Source organism: Chaetodon trifascialis, chromosome 13, assembly GCF_039877785.1.
Source record: "Chaetodon trifascialis isolate fChaTrf1 chromosome 13, fChaTrf1.hap1, whole genome shotgun sequence".
Taxonomy (NCBI): Eukaryota; Metazoa; Chordata; class Actinopteri; order Chaetodontiformes; family Chaetodontidae; genus Chaetodon; species Chaetodon trifascialis.
In genome coordinates this window covers 18141903-18166442 of record NC_092068.1, presented here as the reverse complement: position 1 = coordinate 18166442, position 24540 = coordinate 18141903, and the positions used below count along the sequence as shown (strand labels likewise).

At 43.3% G+C, this 24540-nt stretch overlaps 4 protein-coding genes across 5 annotated transcripts; 1 reads left to right on the top strand and 3 right to left on the bottom strand.

Annotated features, from left to right (window-relative positions):
• Positions 1–769: 769 nt before the first annotated feature.
• Positions 770–1862, bottom strand: tex36 (testis expressed 36). The gene is made up of 4 exons (XM_070978344.1): positions 1725–1862; positions 1487–1627; positions 1271–1345; positions 770–1185 (listed from the first exon to the last, which is right to left on the bottom strand). Exons 1-4 carry the CDS (start codon positions 1773–1775, stop codon positions 790–792), a joined length of 663 nt encoding a protein of 220 aa, XP_070834445.1. The 5' UTR covers positions 1776–1862; the 3' UTR covers positions 770–789.
• Positions 1863–2153: 291 nt separating this feature from the next.
• LOC139341614 (autophagy-related protein 16-1) lies at positions 2154–5041 on the bottom strand. Of its 2 annotated transcripts, none has more exons than XM_070978200.1 (7): positions 4767–5041; positions 4617–4680; positions 4415–4499; positions 4096–4169; positions 3474–3725; positions 3239–3351; positions 2154–2566 (listed from the first exon to the last, which is right to left on the bottom strand). In XM_070978200.1, the coding sequence occupies exons 1-7, from the start codon at positions 4852–4854 to the stop codon at positions 2505–2507; spliced, it is 738 nt and encodes a 245-aa protein (XP_070834301.1). In that variant the 5' UTR covers positions 4855–5041; the 3' UTR covers positions 2154–2504. The 2 variants fall into 2 exon arrangements, with proteins under 2 accessions (XP_070834301.1, XP_070834302.1); XM_070978201.1 differs by having other exon boundaries at positions 2462–2566; positions 3295–3351; positions 4767–4963.
• A 796-nt stretch (positions 5042–5837) lies between these two features.
• Positions 5838–16753, top strand: edrf1 (erythroid differentiation regulatory factor 1). Its single transcript, XM_070977855.1, has 25 exons — positions 5838–6327; positions 6571–6779; positions 7781–7847; positions 7941–8066; positions 8164–8288; positions 8385–8529; positions 9316–9417; positions 9530–9651; positions 10044–10155; positions 10302–10449; positions 10544–10655; positions 11034–11145; positions 11307–11582; positions 11696–11767; positions 11877–12024; positions 12189–12380; positions 12923–13123; positions 13357–13575; positions 13824–14050; positions 14154–14312; positions 14532–14681; positions 14845–14998; positions 15363–15478; positions 15606–15778; positions 15868–16753. Exons 1-25 carry the CDS (start codon positions 6229–6231, stop codon positions 16019–16021), a joined length of 3720 nt encoding a protein of 1239 aa, XP_070833956.1. The 5' UTR covers positions 5838–6228; the 3' UTR covers positions 16022–16753.
• Positions 16754–17335: 582 nt separating this feature from the next.
• dhx32b (DEAH (Asp-Glu-Ala-His) box polypeptide 32b) lies at positions 17336–24149 on the bottom strand. Its single transcript, XM_070977856.1, has 11 exons — positions 23754–24149; positions 23445–23638; positions 22474–22849; positions 22157–22393; positions 21092–21185; positions 20839–20988; positions 19878–20069; positions 19585–19725; positions 19136–19326; positions 18280–18470; positions 17336–17700 (listed from the first exon to the last, which is right to left on the bottom strand). Exons 1-11 carry the CDS (start codon positions 24033–24035, stop codon positions 17526–17528), a joined length of 2223 nt encoding a protein of 740 aa, XP_070833957.1. The 5' UTR covers positions 24036–24149; the 3' UTR covers positions 17336–17525.
• Between the last annotated feature and the right edge of the window lie 391 nt (positions 24150–24540).

Here is a 24540-nt window from a genome sequence, read left to right as displayed (position 1 = left end):
GATTATGGGTAATGTAGGTGCTAGGTTTTGACAAAAAAGAACATGTGAAAAGAATAAGATATTGGTGTTTCTGCTGTGACTTCTTTTTTAAAATGTTGATAATGTTATAGAGGAGCAAATCAGTGGAGTACTCTTTAAGTCGTAATCAAGGACTGTTCAGATTTTAGTTAGTTAGCTAGTTTAGTTAGTTTATTTTAGAAAAATAACCCCGATGATGTCACCAGCTTGAGGTTTTAATTCTTTCAACAAAATTGTTACAAATGTGGGACAGTGTGAAAGTTTTAAAGACAAGGGCATTTGATAGACAGAGAGGCTCGAATAAAAGACACAGTTGAGTTGCATTATGGGAAATGTAGGATCCAGTGTTTTTTGAGCTTGACCCACTCAAGTGTTGAAAAGTCAGATATGTCTGCCTCTGCTGATTTGTTTTGTTTTTGTTTGTTTGTTTTTTAACTTCTGTGAGTCTGCCAACGTAATAAAAGTGGATGGACAAGCCGGACTGGAGTGCCCCTTTAAATATGATAATAACATATGAGGAATAACTTGACTACAATGAAGTTAAAGGTCAAGAATATTGATTATGTGCGTAAAATTCTAAAATTAAAATCTAGAAAAATGCACTTACATGTAGTCAAATGTAGTTACAGTGGATTGTTAACTGTCCACTTTCCAGTCCCTTTATTAAGGTGGAATAAAACCCTTTTTGCCCCATCTGGAATACAGCTCTAAAAATACTCCAGAGCTCTCAAAACAAGAAAAGACGCTAATTGATGTTTCTAATTCAATGCTTTATTTGACAGCTGGACCCCCCCCCCCCCCCCCCAGAAAGTTCACCTGAACTCCTCTATGCAATGGCCCTTCAATGATGTGATCTCGTGCCTTAAATGTAGGATCATCTCGAGGCTTGGAAGGTGCTGAGTAAGTGGTAGAGTCGTGTCGTCCAAACCACATGAATTGTTCCCCTGCGGATGCCAAAGCTGCCTCTGCACACTTCTGCTTGTGGTTGCGGGGGAACCGTCTGGTGGTGGTTGGACCATTAACAGCCTGCTTCACCATAAAATCAGTCTGGTAGACTGTGGTGTTCCTCCCAGTCCCTTCAGCACTGTTGTAAGCTCCATCATGGCACAGGCAGAAGTGGGAGATCTGCTGTCTGCGATCATCAAGACTCTTCCTGCGTCCCACACCCTGACCACAGAAAATATATGGTTTCCTTTCAAGTAGTAATGGATCTGAACATTTCTTCATGCCCTGAATTTCTCTTCACACTCACATGGGCAAAGACAGAGATGTTATCTTTTAGGGCGTGCTTGTTGTCATGGTCTGAGAATGGATACTCTCTAGATTCCTGTAAAGACACTCATGAAGAAATCACGTGGGTATAAACTAAATACAGTAGAAAGGGATAAAATGAGGAGAAAGTTGTCATCTTTGCAGAAGTGATCATGCCACACACTACTAAACTATTGACTGCTCATAGCCTACACACCTGCTGAGTTTTCCATTTAGGATAGCGCTTGAATTTCAAAGCTTGAGGCAATGATGATTTAACCTGAGTCAGCATGATCCCAGTGCTTGTAGAAGTCTCACGATTCCTTGTTTCACTCTCTGGTAAAACCTGATGAGCAAACTGAGAGGAAAACGCGAGGAAAGCTAATTAGACGGCACGTTTTGAATGTTGTGATTCATAATGATCTGATTATGTGATGAAAGGAAGAATTTCTTACCCATTTGCCATCATTACTCATCGAAGAATATCGCTTTCCACCTTTTACCATTTTAAAACAGTTTGAGATGTCAAATCCACTGAGTGGTTTCACCAGTACACCACACACACACACACACACACACACACTGTCCAACTTAACAAGTAACGCAGACACTGGTGACTATGGAAACATGCAGCAAACAAACAACCTGACATGTGATCTCAAATTGCCATGGAGATGTGGAACTGGAATCAAACAAAAATGAAAAATCACAAAAAAAAAAACAAAAACAAAAACACGTCACAGCCTTAACTGTTTGAATGTATCAAATGAGAATTTGAAGCATTTGAAATTGATTTGCTCTCCCAGTGCGGTCAAGTGTTTGAGAAAAACAAGGAGAACATCTTTGTTTTCAACACGGAGAGTAAGAGAGAGACAGAGAAAATTAGCATTTTAGTGACTTTATTTTACAACAGTGCATGCCTCTTTACAATAAGTGAGAATAAGAGTTTGTTTTTTCAATTTTAATAAGAAATGTTGATTATTCAAAGATCATTTTAAACAAGAAGGATTTGAAAAATCTCTTAGTGACGAGTGTCAATCAGGGCAAAGTCCAGACGTGATAAGTTCACTGAACAGACATTACTTAGGAAAATGCACCAAATGTAAACTTTAAGCACTCTAAAAAATCAAAATTAAATTATTCAGAGAATATGGTATTTTGGGGGAAATTCAAAAAACACATAAGATATAGAAATCCGTGCTGAGAACCGTTGTCTCCAGGATCCTGCGGGAATATTAGACCTCTGCCGCAGCTGATCTTGAGTGTCCCTGGTGTATCTCTGTTGGATTATTGATCCCTGAAGACAAGATGAGCATGAAAAAAAAATGGTTGAATAGTATGTTGTGAGTTACATTTAACACACAGCTGAAAAGGTTACCATCCATTCCTACAAAGGGGCAGAGGTCAGAGTTTCAGAAATACTGAGGTCATAGTTCCATTTCCCAAGATTAAGGTCTAAGTGCAGCTTTATCCTTTACATGTCTTACATGGCATTAAACATCAATTTTTTTATTTATTTTTTAAAAGCAACAAGTATCCATAATCCCTCTTTCATGCTTGGTCAGATTCCTCGGTTTATTAACTTAGTCTTTGATCTGATTTAAATCAGCAAACTTTTTTGAAGAAAAAGGGGTCAAACATATCAATAGTCCTCATAGTAAGGTATCCTGTAGGCAAGTATATCAAGTCTAAACATATGTCTTGAAGTGGGCCATGCAGCCTCCCCCAAGGTTGTTAATCTTGGCTCAATGGGCCTTCATCAGTGCTATCAGTGCTTTCTTGATCACACTGAAAAATCACCATTCAGAGGCTCTTTTTGTCTTGATCTCATTAATATAGCCTTGATGAAGGCTCTTGGTGCTTTTATCTGTGTGTACAGCATTGAAGCGAAGTAATGGTGAAGAAGCAGGCATTTGTTTGCATCGACTGTATCATGCACTGATACTTTGAACAGAATGCAGATTCTTACTCTGAATGACTGATGGAGACGTTTCTGATGTGCCACTCCAAGAACTCGTCACATACTCTTTTCCCATTTCCCTGCGGAGGTGCTTCTTCAGCTCTTTGGCCAAACATTGCCACCTGGTGAGAAGCAGTAATGACAAACGGCTTAAAATCCCCCAAACTGCAGTTATTCAAAGGGAGTGAATTGTTATTTTTAAGCTTCGTAAGTGATATAGACATTGCACATTCACTTCTCTTACCTTTCCTGTATGTCGTTGTACTTATTCATCCTGTCTGCCTCCTCCCTCTTCACCTCCATCCATCGTTGCAAGAGTTCTTCTTTCTCTCTCCAAGCCTCTGCCAGCGCTTCCTTTAATCTTTTCTGCTCTGCTTGCAGCGCTGCCAACTCTTTGGACTGACACTCTGTGGTGAACTCAAAGTCTGAAAGGGTCGCTTTCAGGGTTTTACTCCCTTTGGCCAGAGTTAGTGCCTCTTGATGGTAGTGGGACACACTGAAAAAGCCAAGTATTGAAATGGTCATTTAGTGTACCTTTGATCAGCTTGTGGTATTGTTACTTCAAACTTTTAAATGTTGGATTTTGGCTCATAAGTTCATCCACCAATACTGAAGAACATCAGTTGGCTTAAACTGGATTTATGGTTCTTCACCAGTTCAATGCCACAGGAGCAGGAAATGATTATTTGGCCCTGTTGGAGCACCACAACAACATTATGCGGGTGCATCTTCATTAAGTCACATTGTTCCTTCATTATATGCCCAAAGTTACCATATTAACATTGTTTTATTTTACTTTACAATACACATAGTGATTATGGGAAAGTTTTCTTGTCAATAGTTTTGCGCTGAAAACTTGAAATTACCGTGACTGCCAGTACTGAAGTTCAGCCTCTTTAAGATACAGGACAGTGGTCAAGTCGGAGACAGTCTGAGACAGCTGGGGAGACAAAAAGCAAATGCTGAATTGGTTGAATAGTGGAGAAGGTCAAAGGTCACCGAATGCACTAACAAAAGAAGGCTATCAGTTCTGTTAATGTATCTTCTGATTATCAGATGTATATTTGAGGTTTATCTCACACATTTGTGTAAAATGCTGCTACTTATACAATTAAACAATAGCTGAAAGCTCTCTAATATAGTCTGAGGCTGATGCTGTGGCGTTTATCATTGGACTGAACTCACCTTTTCCGCCAGGTGTTCACTCTCTCTCAGTTGGAGCTGAAGGAGCCTGTTGTTCTTCCCAGCATCAACTCCACCTCGCTCTAAACTGAATACATAAAACCAGTGTACCGATTTAAAACATTTTTTTTTTTTTTTAATCTTTGTTAATCCAGATCGACAGAAAAGCCAAATATGGGTTTCAGTGAAACTCAACATTTCTAACCTCTTCGACTGAACATCATCCAGAATTTGTTTGCGAATTTCAAAACGTTCCTCCAGCTGAGACACTGACAGAAAACAGACAGATATCGTTAAGTAAGACAGTGAGAAGATGACCAGTGGAAATGCTGGGACAGGACAGTATTGATCTCACAGCTGGTGAAAACGCCGACGTACGGCAGCTTCTCTGTCACGTCTCTGCTCTGCAGTCCAGCGCGCACGTGATTCTTCCAGCCTCCCATTGTAATGAACCCCAATCCGTCTGCACTAAAACTTCTGAACCACGTTTTCTGCTTCCATCTGATTCCGACGTGGTCGGAGACGAAATGATTGTTAAAACCTTGCCATCGCCACAGAAATGAAGTGCCAGCAGCCAAATTACTCAGCTCCTCCCTGTTCAGTTAGTCAGCTGCTTGACATTCCGCTGCTGGATCCAATCCCCTGCCTAGGTATATAATATAATATAATATAATATAATATAATATAATATAATATAATATAATATAATATAATATAATATAATATAATCGTGTGAGCTGTAGGTACTACTTACTTTGTATTTTAATATGTGATAAAATCTTAGTATTTTATATGATTGGTGTGTATACATTCAACTACAAACAAAAACAAACAAAATCATTTCTAACGAGGAACACTGGATACTATTAGTATTTTTACTTTTGAATCTTTTGTGCTGCTAAAATTTCCGAACGATTATATTATGTTACATGATATTATTATATTATACGACTGTTAGTGCTTTTGATACTCCTGTTTTTGCTGTTAATACTGCTGTTCTTCTACTAAATTAATTTAATTCAACATATAGACTTTGCATATGAAAAAGTTTTGAAAGTATAATTTTTTGAAACTTTTGATATGCACAGTTAACAGATCAAACTAACAGTTAAGACCAGTCGACACAACATGAGAGTAAATTTCAGAATAAAATACATCAGTATAGAATGTACTCAACTTTTCTAGAAAAATGATCTCCCAGCCCGTAAAGTACTTCCGGTTCATTCATGTTTCTAGAAAGTGTCAGTAGCTATAATACTTTCTGTAACATAAACTAAGATTCTTCGTAATAAACTGTTCAAAACAATCGCATATTTTTTATCTTCTCTCTCTTTATGTCTATCTAAATTGAAATTATCGAAATAAGAAACAAGATGAATTGTGGAGTTTGTCTTACCGTAAAACCGGAAGTTGTTGTTTGCCTCCTGCTCGCACTAACGTGCTCTGACAGCAGCAGAGAGGCTGTGGGAGGAGAGGAAGCAGCAGGCGTACGTAAGAACTTTAGTAAGGGCTAAACATTACGAAGGCTGACGAAGCAACAACAGCCCCTCTTGTGAATGTTTCTTAGCTTTATTTTAACAACCGTGTTGCGTGACTGCACTTTATTTTTACAGCTCAACGAGTCAACGTTGCTCTTTGGAGGAGCTAGCCTGTAAAGCTAGCAAACTAGAAACAACTTTATTGATATAACTGACGTGTGTCGTTGGTTACCTAACTGTAATATATAGGTTGTCCGTGAGTTGCCCAAGCCATGCATAGGTTGTCTGTTTGTTAAGAAATTGGCAGTGTTTGCTGGTTTAAACGGTCGTGTGTCCAGTATGAGCGCATCAGCTGGGGACAGGGAGGCTGGGACCCCCTTGGATAATGCAAAGGAGGACTTCGGCGGACCCACCTGCACAGGAGAGAACAGCAAACACGTAAGCTATGTTACTAGACTGAGAACAAGGAGAATCGGCTACACTGGCTGTCGCAGTATGCCTGGTTATTGACAGTGTGAAATGATAATCGATTTGTCTTTCTATCCTGTAGTTGCAGATACTCTCAGCTGTAGATACTAACCATGACAGCTGTTACTAGCTAAAGGTTGAAGGATCAGACTCAATTCAAACCTCAGTGATTCCTGATCATTATGACTTGTGCTTTTCTTTGCTCTCTCGAAGGACTCTGCAGCATGCACAGGATACAGTGAAATAAAGAGCTGTGCTGTGGTCAAATACTCTGCTGCCCCACCTCCTACCAGCTATGCTTTGCTGCAGGAGAAGACAGACCTGAAGCTGCCTCCTGCCAACTGGCTGAGAGAAAGCCCGCAGCTGGGCAGCGCTGGCACCACTATATTAGGATCCAGCAGCAAGAGCAAGCCCTTTTCCAGGTACAACATCAGGAGAAATACATAGTACAACTGCAGTCTATTGCTTTAGTGTGAAACTATGTTGGTATCTGTAGAGTCGAGTTTTGGACTCTACATTTCTCTGCAGTTAATGGAGTAAATTGGATTTCATGAGGCAGAAATAATCCTATGCAGCCACCACTGGAATCTAATTCCACGAATAGTATGAAGCTAATATTAGTGCAGCCTAATCTTTATCTGCAACTGTGCAGAAACATCTGGTTTAAACAGTGAATAGACAAAAAAAGCTGCACATGTTGACATGGAGTTTGAATGTCAGTGTTGCAGACAAAGCTTCTAACTATTCGGTACGGCCTTTATAGCGTTGCATTGTATTGTATCATACTGAGAGGTATGTCTAATATTTTGTGCACCCCATTTATGTCAATGAGGGTAAACAAAATATTACAGACAGCTCTCGTTAGGTTAGTATTTTAAGATGGGATTTATTGCAAATGATCACCTCTTGAGTGACATTTAAAGCTCTTTGAAACACACTTCTGCTAATAGTTTGGGTGGGATAAAAGACAGTGTCTGTGATGACAGTGTGATGATACGAGTCAAAGGAAAAACTAAAGAAAAGAAACCAAAAGCATCACGATCAATGCTCTGCTCAGACCTGCTGGCCAGAAGGCCTCTGTTGCTGGTCTAAATGCACTCATGAAGTCTGATTAGTGAACCGTGTGTAATGGATTCAATGCTATCTGCATTTTTTTCGTTGACGTTACCAATCAATATTTGAAACAGAATTCTATATGATACAACGAAGACACCGCTAATGAGAAGCACTGGATAACTTCTTACTGTGTATCTGAAAGTGCTAATAATCCTCAATCAAGTGCATTTATATCAGGGATACTGATTCATCTGTGGAAGCCTTTTCTTGGCTAGTGAGTGTCGGTAAAGCTTTAATCAGTCTGACACTGATCGATATTTCCATTTGCAAACTCTCAGTAGTGATTTAAGTTTGTTTTCTTTTGTAGTTTTGGGATGGCTTATGACTTCATCGATTGTATCGGGGATGACGTTGACGTGGTGTCAGACTCAGAGGTTTGTGGAGATGCTGCAAAGCTAACATTTCCTTCTTTAGCTTTGAAACAAGCGCACACACTCAGAGTTAACATTGTTTTCTGTCGCATTCAGAACATCAAGAAGCTTTTGAAAATTCCCTACAGCAAGTCCCACGTCAGTATGGCTGTTCACCGCGTGGGGAGGACATTGCTTTTGGATGAGCTGGACATTCAAGAGCTGTTCATGAGATCCTCTCAGGTACAGCAGGGCTTCTTCTAGACGTTTATTTGCATTTGTTTTCATAGCAGCAACTTCTAACTTTTATTGTATTCTCCCTGCTGTGTGTGTGTTGTAGACAGGAGATTGGACATGGCTGAAAGACTTTTACCAGCGGCTAATAGATCAGAAGTGGCAAAGGAAAAAGAAGAGTAAAGAGCACTGGTATCAGAAAGCAATCCTGTCAAAGTTCCTCTACTACAGGTGTGTACTCACATTAAAAAAGAAAAAAAAAGGAGTAGTAATGAGTTTACTTCATTTTAAGGCTCATCTTTCCCCTTACAATTCTGTTTCCTCCAGTATAAATGGTGATGGGGCTGCAGAGCCTGTACCAAACAACCTGAATGAAGGGGAGGAGGAGAATGGGGCAGAGGAGTTCACTTCTACATGGCCCACCACCTTCACCAGCACGTCTGATGCAGAAGAATCAGACACTCCCAAGCAGGTACAGCATCTTAGCTATCCGACAGTTATTCACTAGTCTCCGATGGGGCAGCCAGACCTGCGATGGAACCGAGAGATGAGTCCAGATTGGCTCTTTGGTAACTGCTAAACTGATGCACTGTATGTGAGGATTTTGATTTGCACTGCTTGTACTGCGTGAGATTGGTTAGAGAATCGGAGCAGCGGGGGCGGTATTGCGTTCGCTCTACCGCACCGTTGTGACGAAAGAGAGCTGAGCCAGAAGGCAAAGCTCTCGATCCACTGGTAATCTTCATTCCGACTCTCACCTATGGTCTTGAGGACTGGATCATGACCGAAAGAACTAGATCGCGGGTACAAGCGGCCGAAATGGGTTTCCTCAGGAGGGTGGCTGGCGTCTCCCTTAGAGATAGGGTGAGAAGCTCAGTCATCCGTGAGGGACTCGGAGTAGAGCCGCTGCTCCTTTGCGTTGAAAGGAACCTGTTGAGGTGGTTCAGGCATCTGGTAGGGATGCCCCCTGGGCGCCTCCTCAGGGAGGTGTTCCAGTCACATCCCGCTGGGAGGAGACCACGGGGAAGACCCAGGACTAGGTGGAGAGATTATATCTCCACACTGGCCTGGGAACGCCTCGGGATCCCTCAGTCAGAGCTGGTTAATGTGGCCTGGGAAAGGGAAGTTTGGGGTCCCCTGCTGAAGCTGTTGCCCCCGCGACCCGACCCTGGATAAGCGGATGAAAGTGATGATGATGATGATGATGATGATGAAGATGATGCTCGTACTGACTGTATTGCTACTATTCACTGTGCAGGAAAGTGTTTCTATGGACAGCAAGTTTGCTCTGGGCCAAGTAACGTCTGTACCCAAAGAGCAAAACCTCCCTATGCTCTTCAACGAAGGGGAGAACAGTCAGGTAATACAACATTTTACTCTTTGTTAATGCTGCAGTGCTACAATTGGAAGCTTATGTGTAATGTACACTTGCACACGCTCTTGTACACCGTTTGTTGTGACTTGTTTAACAGGGTTTAAGAAATGACTTTGTGCGGAACATCATGTGGACATTTGAGGATATCCACATGTTGGTTGGGTCCAACATGCCTATTTTCGGAGGTGGTCGCTATCCTGCTGTCAGTCTGAGACTCAGGTTGGCACTTTAAACTGTTTGCTTGCATCCTGGATCTGTAATGAACACTAATTTAAGGAGAAAATTGTAACGTAATCCTGTAATTTTAATTTCATTGCATTTTATGATTTTATGCCTTGAGTTGGGGTCTTATGTTAGTTGTCTGTGTCAGCAAGATAATACAAATTTATGTACATGCACAATGCCTATAAAGTAATAGGGTGATGCACAGTATACAAAAGGAATATGCACAGTGATTATAGATGGTTGAAACTGTTCTTGGCAGGTCAGTTTTTAATTTGGTTCATCTGACAAATTACATTCTGGAGGCTTTAACCTCATCAAGATGTCACTCGTTCCACAACATTAGTCTGGCTTAATCTGACCTCTAACTTTCTTACTTTGCTCTTCAGGGACAACAATAAGCCAATCAACATTCTGACAGGTATTGACTACTGGCTCGACAATCTGATGTGTAATGTCCCAGAACTTGTCATGTGCTTCCACGTCAACGGCATTGTTCAGGTGAATTATGGCTGCAGCCTGGTGTTGAAATATGTTTTATTATCAACTGTTTGATGATTTTCATAGTTCATCTTCACAGCAGAACATACTGAAGCTATAGTTTCTCCAGTTGTCATTATTAATGGCAGTCAATGTGTTACCTGCAGAAATATGAGATGATAAAAACAGAGGACATCCCACATCTGGAGAACTCGACTTTCTCCACGAGGGTGGTGAAAGACATTGCCCAAAACATCCTCTCCTTCCTCAAGTCCAACTGCACCAAAGAGGGTCACACCTACTGGCTTTTCAAAGGTGGGAGATAAAGGAACAGAGAGCTGTCAAGTCTTTGTAATAAGTCTGTGTCGTGTGTTTGTCATTCTTTCATGTTTACTTCTTGAATTCACAGCTAGTGGGAGTGACATTGTAAAGCTTTATGATCTCACTACTCTGTGTGAGGAGGCTGAAGAAGAGAAATGTCAGAATCCCTTCACTCTTCCTGTGGCTGTGTTACTGTACAGGTGAGTATCTGGGAAAGACTCAGGATAGGAGTTGTAGTTGTGGAAAGTTGAGGAACTGAATTCCAAGGCTGACCCATAAAGAGCTTTAGCTATATCATGGATTGCTTATTTAACATTTTTCCTATAGTAGGTGTTTTTATGAGCTTATAATCTACAGATTTATAGTTGGACTTCAGGTTCAGTGAGATAAGAAGAGTCCTAAAGAGCCAAATTAGCTATTTAAACAGTATTATGTTGTTTTAAATGACAACTTTCGACTCGTCCTTGTACCTATGAAATATGATTTTCATGTGAGTTATGCTTAAATCAGACATAATTAACAATGAAAGTGAGCAAAACTGTCATAGATTCTTGTCTGTTTTCTGTTTCGTGGTGCAGAGTTGCCAGCAACTTGATGCTGAAGGCGAGACAAAACAGAAAGCACTACGGCACAATCAGAACTCTGCTCTTAAACTGCGTCAAACTTCTGGATGAGGAGAGGCATCCCCAGGTAAGCATGGAGAGAAATGGAAAGTTCCTGAGTTTTCAATCGATATATTTAGAAAGCCGGGAAGTAACAAGCAAAACCGATTGACCAAATCTGAACAGACGAGTTTAGATTTGATTGAAGCTGACTCCAGTCCTGATCTCCTCCATCCCCTGTCTGCTCAGATCATTGCCTCAGCCCACTACATGCTGTCAGAGCTGTTCCAGCTCGACGAGCCTCCCCAGGAAGATGGAGGGGAGTCGCTTCGGGCTGGCGGCTCAGAGGACAGCTACAGCGATGAAGACAGGGAGGAAGAGGAGGAGGAGGAGGCGGAGCTGATGGAGGACAGCGATGAGAACAGCTCCTACAGCTCACAGGATGATAGTAAGGCTGTGGCTGTGATCCGCTCTGTAGGGGAGCTCTCGGTGCCGGAGAAATACAAATCCACTCACCAGATCAGAGTGAGTCCCTCTTTAAATGTTTTTACTCTACACAGACCTAAGGGGGCAGTGTGGAATATACAGATAAATATGTCAGCACCAATGGATAATCTTCCTTTTTCCGATCCCTGCAGCCAAGTTGTGCTTTCCCTGTTTCTCAAGACAAGGAGGAGAAATGCAGACACGTCCTGAGCTACGTACTAAAGGCGAGTCTCCGCCTGATTATGTTTAGTGTACATACAATGCTAATAATGTGATGTCTCAAGAAGTGTGTCATCTACTGTGTTAATAATTGCTGGAGCATACATTAAACAGGGGCTGAAGGCAGTGGATGGCACCATAAAGAAGGAGAGTGACCTCCCAGCTGCAGATCCTAACACACCCATTCCTCTCAAATATGAGGACAGAAGTGCAATTGGAGCCTGTGCTGCTGAGACGGGCATCTCTCTCCTTCTCGAAAGAGGTCAGTCTACTTGTTTCAAAGGATAATGAATATAATATGGCATAATAAAACAGGAACACCGTGTATCAAATCAGTTTAGAAATGACTCGACAACCAGGACATTCTTCACCGCTCATCCCTTTATTTGTCTTTCTCCTGGTCTTCTACCATGTGTGTGTCACCAGTGGGGCCGTTGCAGGCCGACCAGAAGCACCCAACACGCTCAGGGATGATCCCCGGCTCATGGCAGCACAGTATGAAGCTGCAGCTCTTCCTCAAAGCCTCCAAGGCCTACTACGTCCTGTCTGATGCAGCCACTAACCTGCTGAAGTATGGGAGAGCTTTACGCTACATCAAGCTATCTCTGCAGTGTTACGGTGAGGTTATTTGACTCTATAGGAAACACTGAGACATGTCATTCTAATACTTCTCATTATTTTCTTTTATTGTGATACTGTTGCTGACAACCGTAACAACAACAACAACAGTTACAACATTAATAACAACAACATCACTAACAGCAGTAACGACAAAAACACCTCAATATTTTATGAAGCAACATAATAATTTATAATTTGGGTGGCATGGTGGAACAAGTGGTAACACTGTCGCCTCACAGCTAGAAGGTCCTGGTTCGAATCCCGCTGTGGGCGCTGGTGGCGTGTCCTCCACCATGCCTTCAGTGCCTGCTTGAGGAAAAAGGGGGCCTTTCTGTGTGGAGTTTGCATGTTCTCCCCGTGTTCACCCGGGGTATCCTCCTTAAATAACCCCCACTAAAAACATGCAAGATCACCACCTGACCAACGGTGAAAAACAGAGTTGGATCCCTGGGCGCCGCTGTCGGCTTCTTCTTCTTCTAATAACTCGACATTTATTCTCTTTCCCTGCCTTCTCCCTCTTCTTCTGTTGTCCCCTCCAGATGCCTATTGTTCAGTGAGCGGTACGCTGCACAAGCAGGTGCTGCTGTTTCACAGCCAGTGCCTGTCTCTGTGTGGGGACATCCAGCTGATGTTGGCCCAGAATGCCAACAACAGAGCAGCTTACCAGGAGGAATACAGCTACCAGACCAAAGAGGACCAGGAGATCCTGCACAGCCTGCACAGAGAGAGCAGCTGCCAGGGTCAGTCACGAAGGAGAGACAGCCATACAAATCTAAAAGCACACAGTGGCTGACTTTCTTGCTTAATGTATTGAAATAAGAGGCGTCCATAAGTGGTGGACAGTGTCTTCTTTTCCATTTCAGCTCCACAGACATCCTTCACAATCAAGTTGCAGTCGTCTAATTTCTTGTCTTTTTAATTTGTTCTGTTCAGATATTGGTCATCATCAGTGCTTTTACTCTCTGCCCACTAGCCTTCAACATGGCAGCAGACCTCGCCATGGACCCGGAGTACCAGCTGTTTGTTAGCAGTAAGTGCTACGAGGCAGCGTATGAACTGCTCGTCTCTGAGGTTTTGAAAGATCACGCCTCGGATCAGCTGGCTCAGGTGCTCAAAAGGCTGGGAAACATCCGCAACGAGATGGGAGTCTACTACATGAACCAGGCTGCAGCCCTGCAGACTGAGAAAGAAGGTATGTTGGATTAATAGACAACAGATGGTACTTTGAGGATTATAGCTACCAGAATGACAGTTATTCCTTTTAATTTAGCCATACAAACTCCTGTATTTATTGATGTCATTTGCACCTGGATCGGCAGAAATAGGGAGTTTAAAAAAGTAATAAAAAGCGTATTGCTCCATTGTTCTTATATAATAGTTTTTACCTTCTTTATGTGTGTGTCGCTCGATCTGATGGGCTTATCCCTCCTCCCCTTCCAGTAAAGAAGTTGGTGTCTTTAGCAGAGCAGGAGATGTGGAAAAAGAGTTTTGCCTTCTTTGAGAAAGGCATGAAGGACTTTGAAGCCATCGGGGACAGCACCAACACAGCCCTGCTGCTGTGTAACACCGGCAGGTTAATGAGAATCTGTGCTCAGGCCCACTGTGCCATCTCTGTAAACCTGAGCAGAGGGGAGTTCACACCTGAAGAGGCACTCTACTACAACAAGGTGCCGTGTCATACGCTTTCTGTCTTAAATTCTGCATTCACTCTCCAGCAATGGAAAATTATTTATTGTTTTGCAATCTGAATAATCTCTTATTTGACCCCAGGCCATAGACTACTACTTGCGGGCTATGAAGTCGCTAGGAAGCCGAGAGAGCCACTCAGCGGTGTGGGACAGTGTAAACTGGGAGCTGTCCACTACTTATTTCACTCTGGCTACGCTTCTGCAGGACTACGCCCCGCTGTCCAGGAAGGCCCAGGAGCAGGTGGGTCTGAACACATAATAGAAAACAAATATAATTTAAATTTGAACTCTTAAACGCATTTTAGTAATCTTGCATTTTTTCCACTGAATGGCATATTTCCACGCGATGCGGTAACCTTTATCGTGGTGACTGTATCTGGGTGTAATCAATTGTTTTGCATCAGCAATGCCTCGACATGTGATCGAACTTTCAATCATCCATCCCCGCTTCTTTTCTCAGATCGAGCGGGAGGTGACCGAGGCGATGATGAAGTCTCTGAAATACTGTGACCTGCAGACTGAGTCGGCCCGTCAGCCGCTGTATCAGTACAGAGCTGCCACCATCCACCACCGCCTGGCCTCCATGTACCACAGCTGCTTCCGCAACCAGGTGGGAAAACAAATACACAGTAGAGTTTTTTCTGAAAATGTGTTTGTTTTTTGCTCTAATGATGACTAGAGTAGACTTCCTGCTGGGTTGTCAGTGTGTCATACTTAAGCTCTGTAGCACTCCCTGAAGGATGTCCGTGTTTCCGCCTGTAATTGTGTGATAGGTGGGGGATGAACACTTGAGGAAGCAGCATCGGAGCCTGGCGGAGCTCCATTACAGCAAGGCTGTCTATTTGTTCCTCAGCCTCAAAGATGCACCCTGTGAGCTGCTCCGAACGCTTCTGGAGAGGGTGGCCTTTGCTGAGTTTACTATGGCAGGTGAGTGACTGTTCATCATGCCGAATGACGCAAATGTAAACACAACAAGGTTACAAAGGCCGAATAGCAAGTAGATGAGTTTCCGTGATGATGTTAAATCTCCCCGACAACCTCCATAGTCTCATTTAGCCACTTGTTAGCAACCACCTTTTTAAAGACATGGAGAAGACGTTTGTGTATTATTTACTTATTAAACCTATTCAAAAAAAAGCTGTCTGACTTTGAGACGGGGGAACCGGAGGTGCAACAGTGCTAACTCACGTCCGAGTTTTAGGACTCATTCCTGCAGCACTCTCATGGAGAACATACCAAGAGCATCTCTGTCCGCAGCCTCTTACATGCATGTTTCATATTGTTTCCACAGGTCAGAGCAGCAGCGCGGCTAAGCTGAAGAGCCTGACCGGAGCAGTTGAGATCATGACAGAAACTCGCCATGCTTTCCAGCTGATTCATAACGAGCTGCAGGAGGAGCAGATGGAGGTGAGGTTCACTGTTCACAATGCTCTCTCATGCTTTATCATCTTTGAAAAGCTTTGTTCATGTGCGCTCTTCTTGATCACAAACTGTAACCGACAACACCTTTTCCCTTCCACTGCTCGTCCTGTAGTTGAGTGAACCAAAGTCTGCTGAATCAGCAGAATCTCCTGATGTGTCCAGTGGGCCCATCTCAGGACTGAACCTCCAGGAAGTGATGAAGTTAATTGGCGTGTTTGAGCCAAGTTTCTCCTTCCTGCTGCTGCAGCTGATCAAACTGATGACGACGATGAAACGGAAACCAAGGTGAGCAAGAGTCGAAAGCCCTTATGGTACATTTATAATATCCTTTTCACAATGCTCACTCCTGACCTGCTTATTTGTGTCTATCATAGCAATAAGGATGAGGAGGCATTGAAAACCTATAAGAATGTGTACTCCAAGCTGCTGCGAGCTGAGAAAAACGCACCTCTCCTCAGCCGTGTCAAGCTCCACATAGAGCTCCTGCAGCAGCTGACCCTGCACACAGTGACGGCGACGCATTCGTGATAAGGACGCAGCAAGGAAGACACTCGAGACTTTAACTCTGCTCTCTGCATCTCACCGGACATCCAGACCTCGCTGTGGGGACTTGACACCAGTCTTCTCAAACGTACTGTGACAAGAAACATTGAATTATAGACCCTATTGTTAAGAGGCACACGCTCAGGCAACACGGTCCGACTTGTAAAGCTGACTTCACCTCCTGCGCCTTTGAAACGAGTTCATGTTTTTCTAACATTTGCATCACAGGTTTTGATTTGTACATTTTTGTGAAAAGACTTAGAAATGCAGAAAGATATTATATGTGAAGCTCCTATGTGCAGGATTTGTGGTTGACTGTATCAAACATCACCTGGATTGCCTCATTTTCCTACAAACAACAACAAAAGGCATTTCAAAGATGGTATAATCACATAATTTCTGCACTTAGGAGCTTAGATAAATCATTTTAGTACATGCTCAGAAATATTCTGATTCATTTCATTATATAATTGGTGTTTTTGATATTCAGTAACACCAATAATGCTGTGAATAAAATAGAATGAAGTGCGATTGACAAGTTGTAATAAGCTCTAAATGCGTTTTGCTTTTCAAAACTACAGTGTGCAATAGCTTGGCAATGTTCAGTGCAAGCTCAGAGGCTAGTTGCTTCACGTTGCTGTACGTATACATGCAAGTTTATATCAGCATGGTTTGCTGTGACATTAAAATAAAATGTTTATACATTTTATGCACGTTTACACTCATGCTATCATAGGTTCCTCCTAAAGCATCACAAGAGGCTAAAATGCTCTTCTGCTGATACACAGGATTTTAATCAGATCTTTGGACATTTATTTCTCCCGACATTTAAACATCTAAATGATCTCAAAACTTATTGTGCGTACCTGCTGTGCCTTGAAAAGACAATTCAGAGTGAAAGATTATATGTGGGCGACACCATTGAGCCCCGGGTCACTGAAGAAGAGGGGATGTGATGTTTTCAATGCAGTGTCGGTGAACCGGGTCACCCCACTGTTCCTGAATTGTATCCACGCCAGATGGAGCCGCAGGCAGGCACAAACTGTCCCTGCACCTCATTAATCAGGCTGGACCCTCGGTGCTGTGGGTGGGTGGGTGACTGCTGTACAGCGACTGAAGGTTAGATGTGAAAAGGAGGAGCAGGATGTGGAGCCACAGAATCATTAAGACTTTGACTAAATTATTAATCTCACTGGAGTAGAATTTAAAAAAAAAAAAATGTGAAAAATTATTCATAAGAATTATCTGTTTGGAGGGTTAAATACAAATATAGAAGTAATCAAACACTGACGATCAACATAACAGCAGTTATAGTTTTTATTTCATATAACAGTGCAGTTTGTAACTATTCAAAGATAAATACAGGACATGACATTGTGACAAAAATGAGGGTTGAGAGGAAATGAATCAATATGATATATATGATCTTCAGTGCAGTAAGTCCTACTGGTTATTTCCTCACCAGCGCTGGGAACAGTAGGTTAGGACATCATTGTATGACACAGCGGTCATAAGTCTGGTCGTCCGGCGGCTCCTCCTGGGAGGCTGGAGGTTTCTCCTCTTGGTACTGAGAAGCTCCATGGTTCAAAATGTTTTGAAGGATGTCTTTGCTCTCACTAGGCGGCAGATTGTAGAAGAAATACTGTGGTACCATCTGAACGAACCTGGTCGGGGAGAGGACAATGCTGTTTCTGAAAACCACACTCAACAATTTCAGTGAAAGAAGCTAATTCGTGTTGAACTGGTGCACATTTTTATTCACAGCCTTGTTTTTAATTTGGGCTTTGTTTTGTGTGGCTTACAATATCTGCTCCTCACATGATTTGAACTGCAATAAACAGAGTCCCTCATTTCAGGATTTGGAACCTAAGAGAGCATGACAGAGGCGGCAGAGCTCTCCGTTTAGCTGTAACTCCACATTCACAGGGATCTGTGCAATTCCTAATCCCCTCTCCAACCAGCTGATGCTTGTGAACAGGATTATGATACCTCCCCTCACAACCAGCCCCACTAGTGTCTGCTGAACTGGGGCTTTACTTCTGGGCCAAAAGGGAAAGGGAATGTGTCTGTCTGATTACTTTAAGCTTCCTCTTATGTGAAGATACGATGGTGGTCTGCTGGGTTCTTATAAAGCAACGAGAGACTGCAGCATCGTTAACGAGACTGTCGGTGTTCAGTTATCTGAATGCAAAGCAAGCGCGCAACTTAAAATACACAAAGAACAAAATGTTAAGAAGACTCACTGCTCCGGTGTTATGTGGGTGACAGTGTGGAGGCAGTTGTCTTCAGAGAAGGAGTGCTCGTGGAACAGCACCCACTCCGGCAGGCCCATCTTGGGGCTCTTGGCTCTGTAGCCAGACAGAGGATGGATCTGTGCCACATGCTTGTGGGTCAGAATGAAGTAGTTCCCTGATCCATCCACATCCCGCGCCACCTGAGGGAAATCACAGCCTCAGTCAGACTGATTTCTGCAAAGGGACTGGAGCCACTAGTCAAGAGTGCTTTTTTCTTTTTACAAGTGCAAGGAGAAGAGGAGCACCCGAATACAGGCCGCACTTACAGAGCCTTTTTAAATCCAGACAATAAAATACAAAACAACATGAAAAAGCTAAATTCTCTGAAAAATCATTCTTGCACTTGCTGCTGAAGATCTACAGTTGAAATAGCAGAAATAGTGAAACATTTCAGTTTGAGACTGAGAGAAGCTGAAATAGCAGTCACAGTGGGAGTGCAGAAAGATGCTGAAGTGTGACTGGAGTGTATGAGTGAAGCTGAAGATGCTGAAGTCAAAATTCAACAAGCACTGAAAGGAGTTGGAATAGTTTTAATTTACCATTTAATTACTAAGATTACAGCATCTTACCGTTTCTTAGATTCCTGTTTAATTCAATTTTTTTTTGCATTACTTTAGATTCATTCAGCTGATGCTTTTATCTAAAGCGACACAATGTTTTGTGTATTTAAAAGACAAATAGTCCTCCCAAACGCAGCACAATTTAATATAATATAAAGCTTTACGTCCTCAAAAAATAGGTTACAAGGAAGACAATGCACATCCAAAAACACTTGTTGGACAGTTAGTTTGAACTAAGGTCTGACCTGCATGAAGAAACCTGCCAGCAGGGCTCTCTTAATGCTGAGGCTGTTGCTTCGGGAACCAAAGGCGGGCACTGAGACAGGCAGCTCGATCCTCTTCAGAGTGTCTGTGAGCTCGGCACGAAGAGCGTCAGCCATCAGCAGAGCAGCGTGGTTCAGGTAGAAATCCTGACACCACCTCTCCACATCACAGTCTAACAAAGACAGAGCCGAAGATGACAGGAAGGCAGAATCAGTGATGAAGACAGAGGGATGATAATCAGTATAACTATGTGTAGAACAGTGTTGTTTTAGGTTTTTTCTCATGCAAATATCCCCCAAAAACACACAACCATGCACGCTGATATCTCCACATTCACTAATCTCCATATAGCACCTGTGCGTATAGGTGTATATGCGCATGTGTGTGCATGTTTTCGTGTTTCCACGTAGGTGATGCTCTTGAAGCTCACATGGATCTTGCTGGCACTGTTTAAAGGCCTTGTAGATGTTGATGAGGGTGAAGTGGTCTCCCTCCGGGTGCTGGAACTTCATGTGGCACTGGGTCGCTTCTGGCTTCAGGTCCACAGAGGGAACCGCGAAGCAAGTCGGTGCTAAAAAAGAATCCACAAGACAAATGTGGCGTTAACAACCTCCTGTTTAACTGATAAGTACACAACAGGAAACCTGGTTTTGTGCATGTATGTGGTCTTTTTATACTCGCAGATATTTGGTTATTTGTTCAAATGCCAGTCCAGCATGTTACCTGTTAGCATGGCAGCAATGATGACCACCTCGCTGACACAGTCAAACTCACAGGAGGCGAGCAGAGTCTTGGCCATTTGGGGCTCCAGGGGGAACTCGGACATGATGATGCCCATCTCAGACAGGTTGCCATCATTATCCAGAGCTGCCAGGTAGTCTAGCTCCTCCAAGGCCTGCATTAGGCCTCCAGGATCTGGGTTGTAAAGAGTTTTGGATTATACATGGTCTTTTTTCCCCCCACAAAATTTAGGTTAGAACTGGGAAGCAAATCCCTGAGAGAACAAAGCACATGTCTTTATGACTGTCTAGTATTTAAACTAAGAGATTATTAATTGCATACAAATACAGTTTGAACGAAACCGTGATGGATTAATTTTCAGTTTCCATGCTGTCTAAACTGTAATCCAAAATGGTGACCCACTGGGCCAATCCCCCTACAGTGTACTGGCACCCTGGTGGGCACGCTCGGAGTAAAAAAGCCATCAGAAGATTAGGATTTTATAATCCTCAGCAACATCTGCCATGCATCACTATGCAAAACGAGTCTTTCGTGGTACAAATTAGATTTTCTATTCTGTTTCTGCCACAAACGTGTTTTCTCGATGAACATCACGGTGAAACAAAGAGACATAGATACTCCCACACACAAACACTACATTTATGCTCTCATCAACTAATGGGAGGTTGTGTGTGTGCATGTGTGTCAGTGGGGGTGAATAAATCTGAGGGAACAAAAGCCATGGAAGCAGGTCAGCACTGAAAAGGATGCTCGCAGAGCAGGAGCTGTCAGTTCGGCTGAGCACGGCTCGCTGCCCTCCAATGAAAAAAGGCCCTTTCTGTTGGAACAAAAGGGACTGAAGCCAAAATTCAGCTAATTATCACTGAGGACACGTAGAATTGAGGGAACAAAACAAACTGCAACAAAAGTATTCTCCACCTTTGTCGCTTTACATCAGCCTCACCTGGCCTGTCGATGAAGTCGCAGTGGCGCAGTCCAGCGATCTCCATCCTCTTCAAGAACAGCACAGTGGAAGTGATGTCAGACTCCACAATGTGCGGCCGTGTCTCGACAGGAAGCTGCCTGTCCTCTGGGTACAAACAAAAACACTTGCCTATGGGACAGAAAGACCCTTTTTTAAACAGGACAGCAACAGGGAGAGAAGCAGCCAGAGATGTCCATCAAACACTGCGCGCTGCACCAGTTCACCGTCTCACCTGTTGGACCTGCCAGCTGTTTGCGACTCTTGGCCTGACCTTTGCTGACTGGCTGAATGATGACTGAGTTGGTTCTGATCCTGGGGTTGTACACCTGTAACAGCGTCACAGTGTGTCATCACAGTCTTTCAGTTGTTGCTTGGGGGGGGGGGGGGGGTTACCCATTTTTCCTTGCAAAGGGCTTCTAGTGTTTAGGTCAGGGGACTGTGAGGGGCAGGGGAAACCTTCATCTTGTGCCTGTTGAGTAGTCCATTGTGGATTTTGAGGTGTGGATCATTATCCTCTTGTAGAAGCCATCCTCTTTTCATCTTCAGACAGTGTAATGTTTACTTCCAGAATTTGCTGGTATTGAATTGAATCCATATTAACTGAATCTATCAGTGAAATGTTCCCTGAGCCACTGGCTGCAACACAAGCCCAAAGCATAATTGATCCACCTCTGTGCTTAACAGCTGGAGTGACGTTCTTTCCATGAAATTCTGCATACCTTTGCTCATTGAGGCCAAAATCATTGTATTTTAACTTCAACAGGACTTGTTTCCCAAATGCATCTGACTCATTTTGATTTGTCTTTGCAAACTTTTGACAATGAATTTTATGGTGAGGACATAGGAAAAGTTTTCTATGTCCTGAGGTTTGAGGAGTCAGAGTATTTATAAAGCTTTGAAATTAGCATCACCTGCCGTTATGATGATTGTGAAGCAGCCGTGGCCCTAACAAGCTGATTAAGCTCTCTTAACTATCACCAGGGTCTCTGGTGATAGTTAAGAGAGCTCAAATCTCTTGTGGCGACCAAACTTTTGCATGTAAAGCAGACAAACTAGCTCACAATGCATGAATGAATGAAAAATAATCTAATTCAAACATTCAAAGTGCCAATTTTCTTCAAAATGAGCTCTTTGAGTAGATTTTGTTGATAATACTTCTGCTGTTGCAGTCATGCCCAATTTTGATGGGTTTCTACATTAGCAGCAATATGATTTATAAATCAACCTTCAAAAGTTGAACAGGTCTATATAATCACTTTTAACTCTTATTTAAATTACAACAAATAAAATAACTTACATATCTTTTCTCAAGCCCAGCATCAATGACAAAGCTGATGGAGTTAACAGCCCAGAAGAAGTCCTCGTTTGGGCTGGATGTGAGGAATACTCTGCGGGTCCGGCCCGTCTCCTCCTCCCCATGGATTGGTAAATTCCCAGGCTGGTCAGGGTGCACTGCGACGGGCAGGAGCTCACCCAGGTCAGGGGGTAAGCTGTGCCGCTCATGACACAGGATGTCATGGGCCAGATCTATCTCCTGGTGGAGAGTAAACAAAGAAGAAAGTCAGAGGAAGACATATTTCCTCATTCCATCACTCATGCGGTGCTGCTTTTTACCTGCTTTGTCACCAGGAACACGACCACATCCCCTTCCTCTTCAGAGTGGTGGATCTCCAGCACCAGACGAACAGCGGAGCAGAAGTAGCTGTCACCTGTGCTGGTGTACACCACCTCCCCCGCACCCGGGTTCTCCAGGCGAATCAGAGGCACCGCTGCCCCGGTGAAGTGGGCTAGCTGTTTGGATTCAGGTTCAACAGCTGTCAGGAGGACCACACGGAGCTCCGGCCTCTGCAGGGCGATGTCCTTCAGCAGACCCTGGAGAACATCAGTGGCTACGGTCCTCTGGTGGGCCTGGTCCATGACGACCACGCCGTAGCTCTCAAGCAAAGGGTCTGACATCATCTCTCTCAGGAGCACGTCGTCTGTGCAGTACCTGTGGTGGATGGTAAAACAATGCGTGGCATTAGGAGGAAGAAAATATGAGCACAGAGTCACTTGGTATTCAAAATTATAATAGCCTGAAATACATCCTCACTTTTCTTTCATTGTAAGTCTGCATGCTGAAAGAGTGGAACAGCATAATATATTCAGGAAATCCATTCAACATACTTTAGAATGGCATCTTAATGAAAGCCACTTTGTCTACACATCAGCTTTGCTCCCATTAGTGTAATTTACTCTGATAATTAGTCTGGGGAGTGGATCTTTTTGTACTTGCCGCCTGCCTGTTTATCTTATCTCCCTCCCCTCAATGTGCTTCGTTTCTTTGTTCCCCAGTTGACTTACGAGGGACCCATATGAGGGAGTGTGACATATGGGGAGACAGGGAGCCGGGCAGCTGTGCAGGAGCCCCTGAAAAGAGCCCCCTCAAGCCTTTTGTTCACTTGGCTCTTGAGAATAAGAAAAGGCGGGGTGATTTAGCAGTGTGTGTCAGGACCAGGCTTTATTGTAACCCAGCAAGAGCAGAGAAAGGATCATACAACACATCTGCGTTTGAAAGTAGGATGCACTGCTTCACCGTACCATACCTGAGGACTGTGTCATTAGTGCAACACGTTTCCAAAGGGATGCTGTACCCAACTTCATGCCCAATGTTGACATCCATCTCATCAGCCACTCGTAAGGCGAGATCTACTGCCTGCTGCGCGTGAGTCTGGGTACAAACCACCATGCCATGCTGGAACTGGACTGACAGGCAGAATTCAGCACACCACTGGGGAATCTGTTTGAAAAGAGTGAGAGAAGTTGTTTACATCGCATCCCAATAACAAAGATGAATCTGCTGTGAAATGTGCATTATTTTCCATCTAAACTGTCAAACATCCCACAATACTCACTTGAGAACTCCTCCCAGTTTTAGCAGAACCACTGACACTGACAAACTGCACTTTGCCCAACGTGTCCATGAAATCACACTTTGCTTTCCACACTGGCAGCTCTTTCCTTTCTCTCAGCAATTTGTAAAACCTGGAGGAATAAGGCAGTCCATCAAACTGATTAAGCTCCAAAATGTCATCATATTCTTTGTCTCCTTGACTCAAAGCGTCAGTGTCTGAACAACATGGTGATCCCCCCTCAAAAGAGTCCTCTCCAGTTAAACTGGTAATGTCCTGCGCCATCACAAGTGAGCTCCCAGTCTGTCCAGTTTAGACTTCATTTACAGATCCGAAGTGAAGTTTGGAAATCTCCAGCTCTCAGTAAACTGTTGGACGGCAGACAGACCGCCTGTGCAAGTGAAGCCAAATGAAAGGCTCACTAGGCGGCCAGCCCAGTGCTGTCATGTGGCCACTAATCCCATAGAAGTGCGGTCATCAACAGATGACACACAAACGCACAGGCGCGCACACACACACGCTGTTGTGAGAACAGAGATAGATGGCTCAGAGGGGTCTGTTGTTTACGTTGAGAGCTGGCTCACGCTCAAAGGCTACAAACTGTACACATGGTGTAAAATTCATTTATTTATCCACTGTGGTTTAATTTAGCAATTTAGAAATTGATTATCAGATTAACCAGAAATTTATATCTACACCCAAGAACCAACGGTTGTGCCAAATAATGAAGACCTGTGAAACGAAGAGGTTTGCACAATGTCTGCTGCGCTCCACTCTCAGCCTCCACAGT

Excerpts from the sequence above, each read along its gene's own strand:
- tex36 (XM_070978344.1), bottom strand. The coding sequence starts at position 1,775 with ATGGTAAAAGGTGGAAAGCGATATTCTTCGATGAGTAATGATGGCAAA. Across the intron at positions 1,346-1,486 it reads CTAAATGGAAAACTCAGCAG|GAATCTAGAGAGTATCCATT; the intron begins GTGTGTAGGCTA and ends GTGTCTTTACAG. Across the intron at positions 1,186-1,270 it reads ACATCTCTGTCTTTGCCCAT|GGTGTGGGACGCAGGAAGAG; the intron begins GTGAGTGTGAAG and ends TTCTGTGGTCAG.
- LOC139341614 (XM_070978200.1), bottom strand. The coding sequence starts at position 4,854 with ATGGGAGGCTGGAAGAATCACGTGCGCGCTGGACTGCAGAGCAGAGAC. Across the intron at positions 3,726-4,095 it reads CTTCAGTACTGGCAGTCACG|TGTGTCCCACTACCATCAAG; the intron begins GTAATTTCAAGT and ends TGGCTTTTTCAG. Across the intron at positions 2,567-3,238 it reads GTCTCCATCAGTCATTCAGA|GGATCAATAATCCAACAGAG; the intron begins GTAAGAATCTGC and ends TCTTGTCTTCAG.
- edrf1 (XM_070977855.1), top strand. The coding sequence starts at position 6,229 with ATGAGCGCATCAGCTGGGGACAGGGAGGCTGGGACCCCCTTGGATAAT. Across the intron at positions 9,418-9,529 it reads ACGAAGGGGAGAACAGTCAG|GGTTTAAGAAATGACTTTGT; the intron begins GTAATACAACAT and ends CTTGTTTAACAG. Across the intron at positions 11,768-11,876 it reads TCCTGAGCTACGTACTAAAG|GGGCTGAAGGCAGTGGATGG; the intron begins GCGAGTCTCCGC and ends TACATTAAACAG.
- dhx32b (XM_070977856.1), bottom strand. The coding sequence starts at position 24,035 with ATGGCGCAGGACATTACCAGTTTAACTGGAGAGGACTCTTTTGAGGGG. Across the intron at positions 21,186-22,156 it reads CTGGGCTTGAGAAAAGATAT|GTGTACAACCCCAGGATCAG; the intron begins GTAAGTTATTTT and ends ACGCTGTTACAG. Across the intron at positions 18,471-19,135 it reads TGGCAGGTTTCTTCATGCAG|GTGGCGCGGGATGTGGATGG; the intron begins GTCAGACCTTAG and ends GATTTCCCTCAG.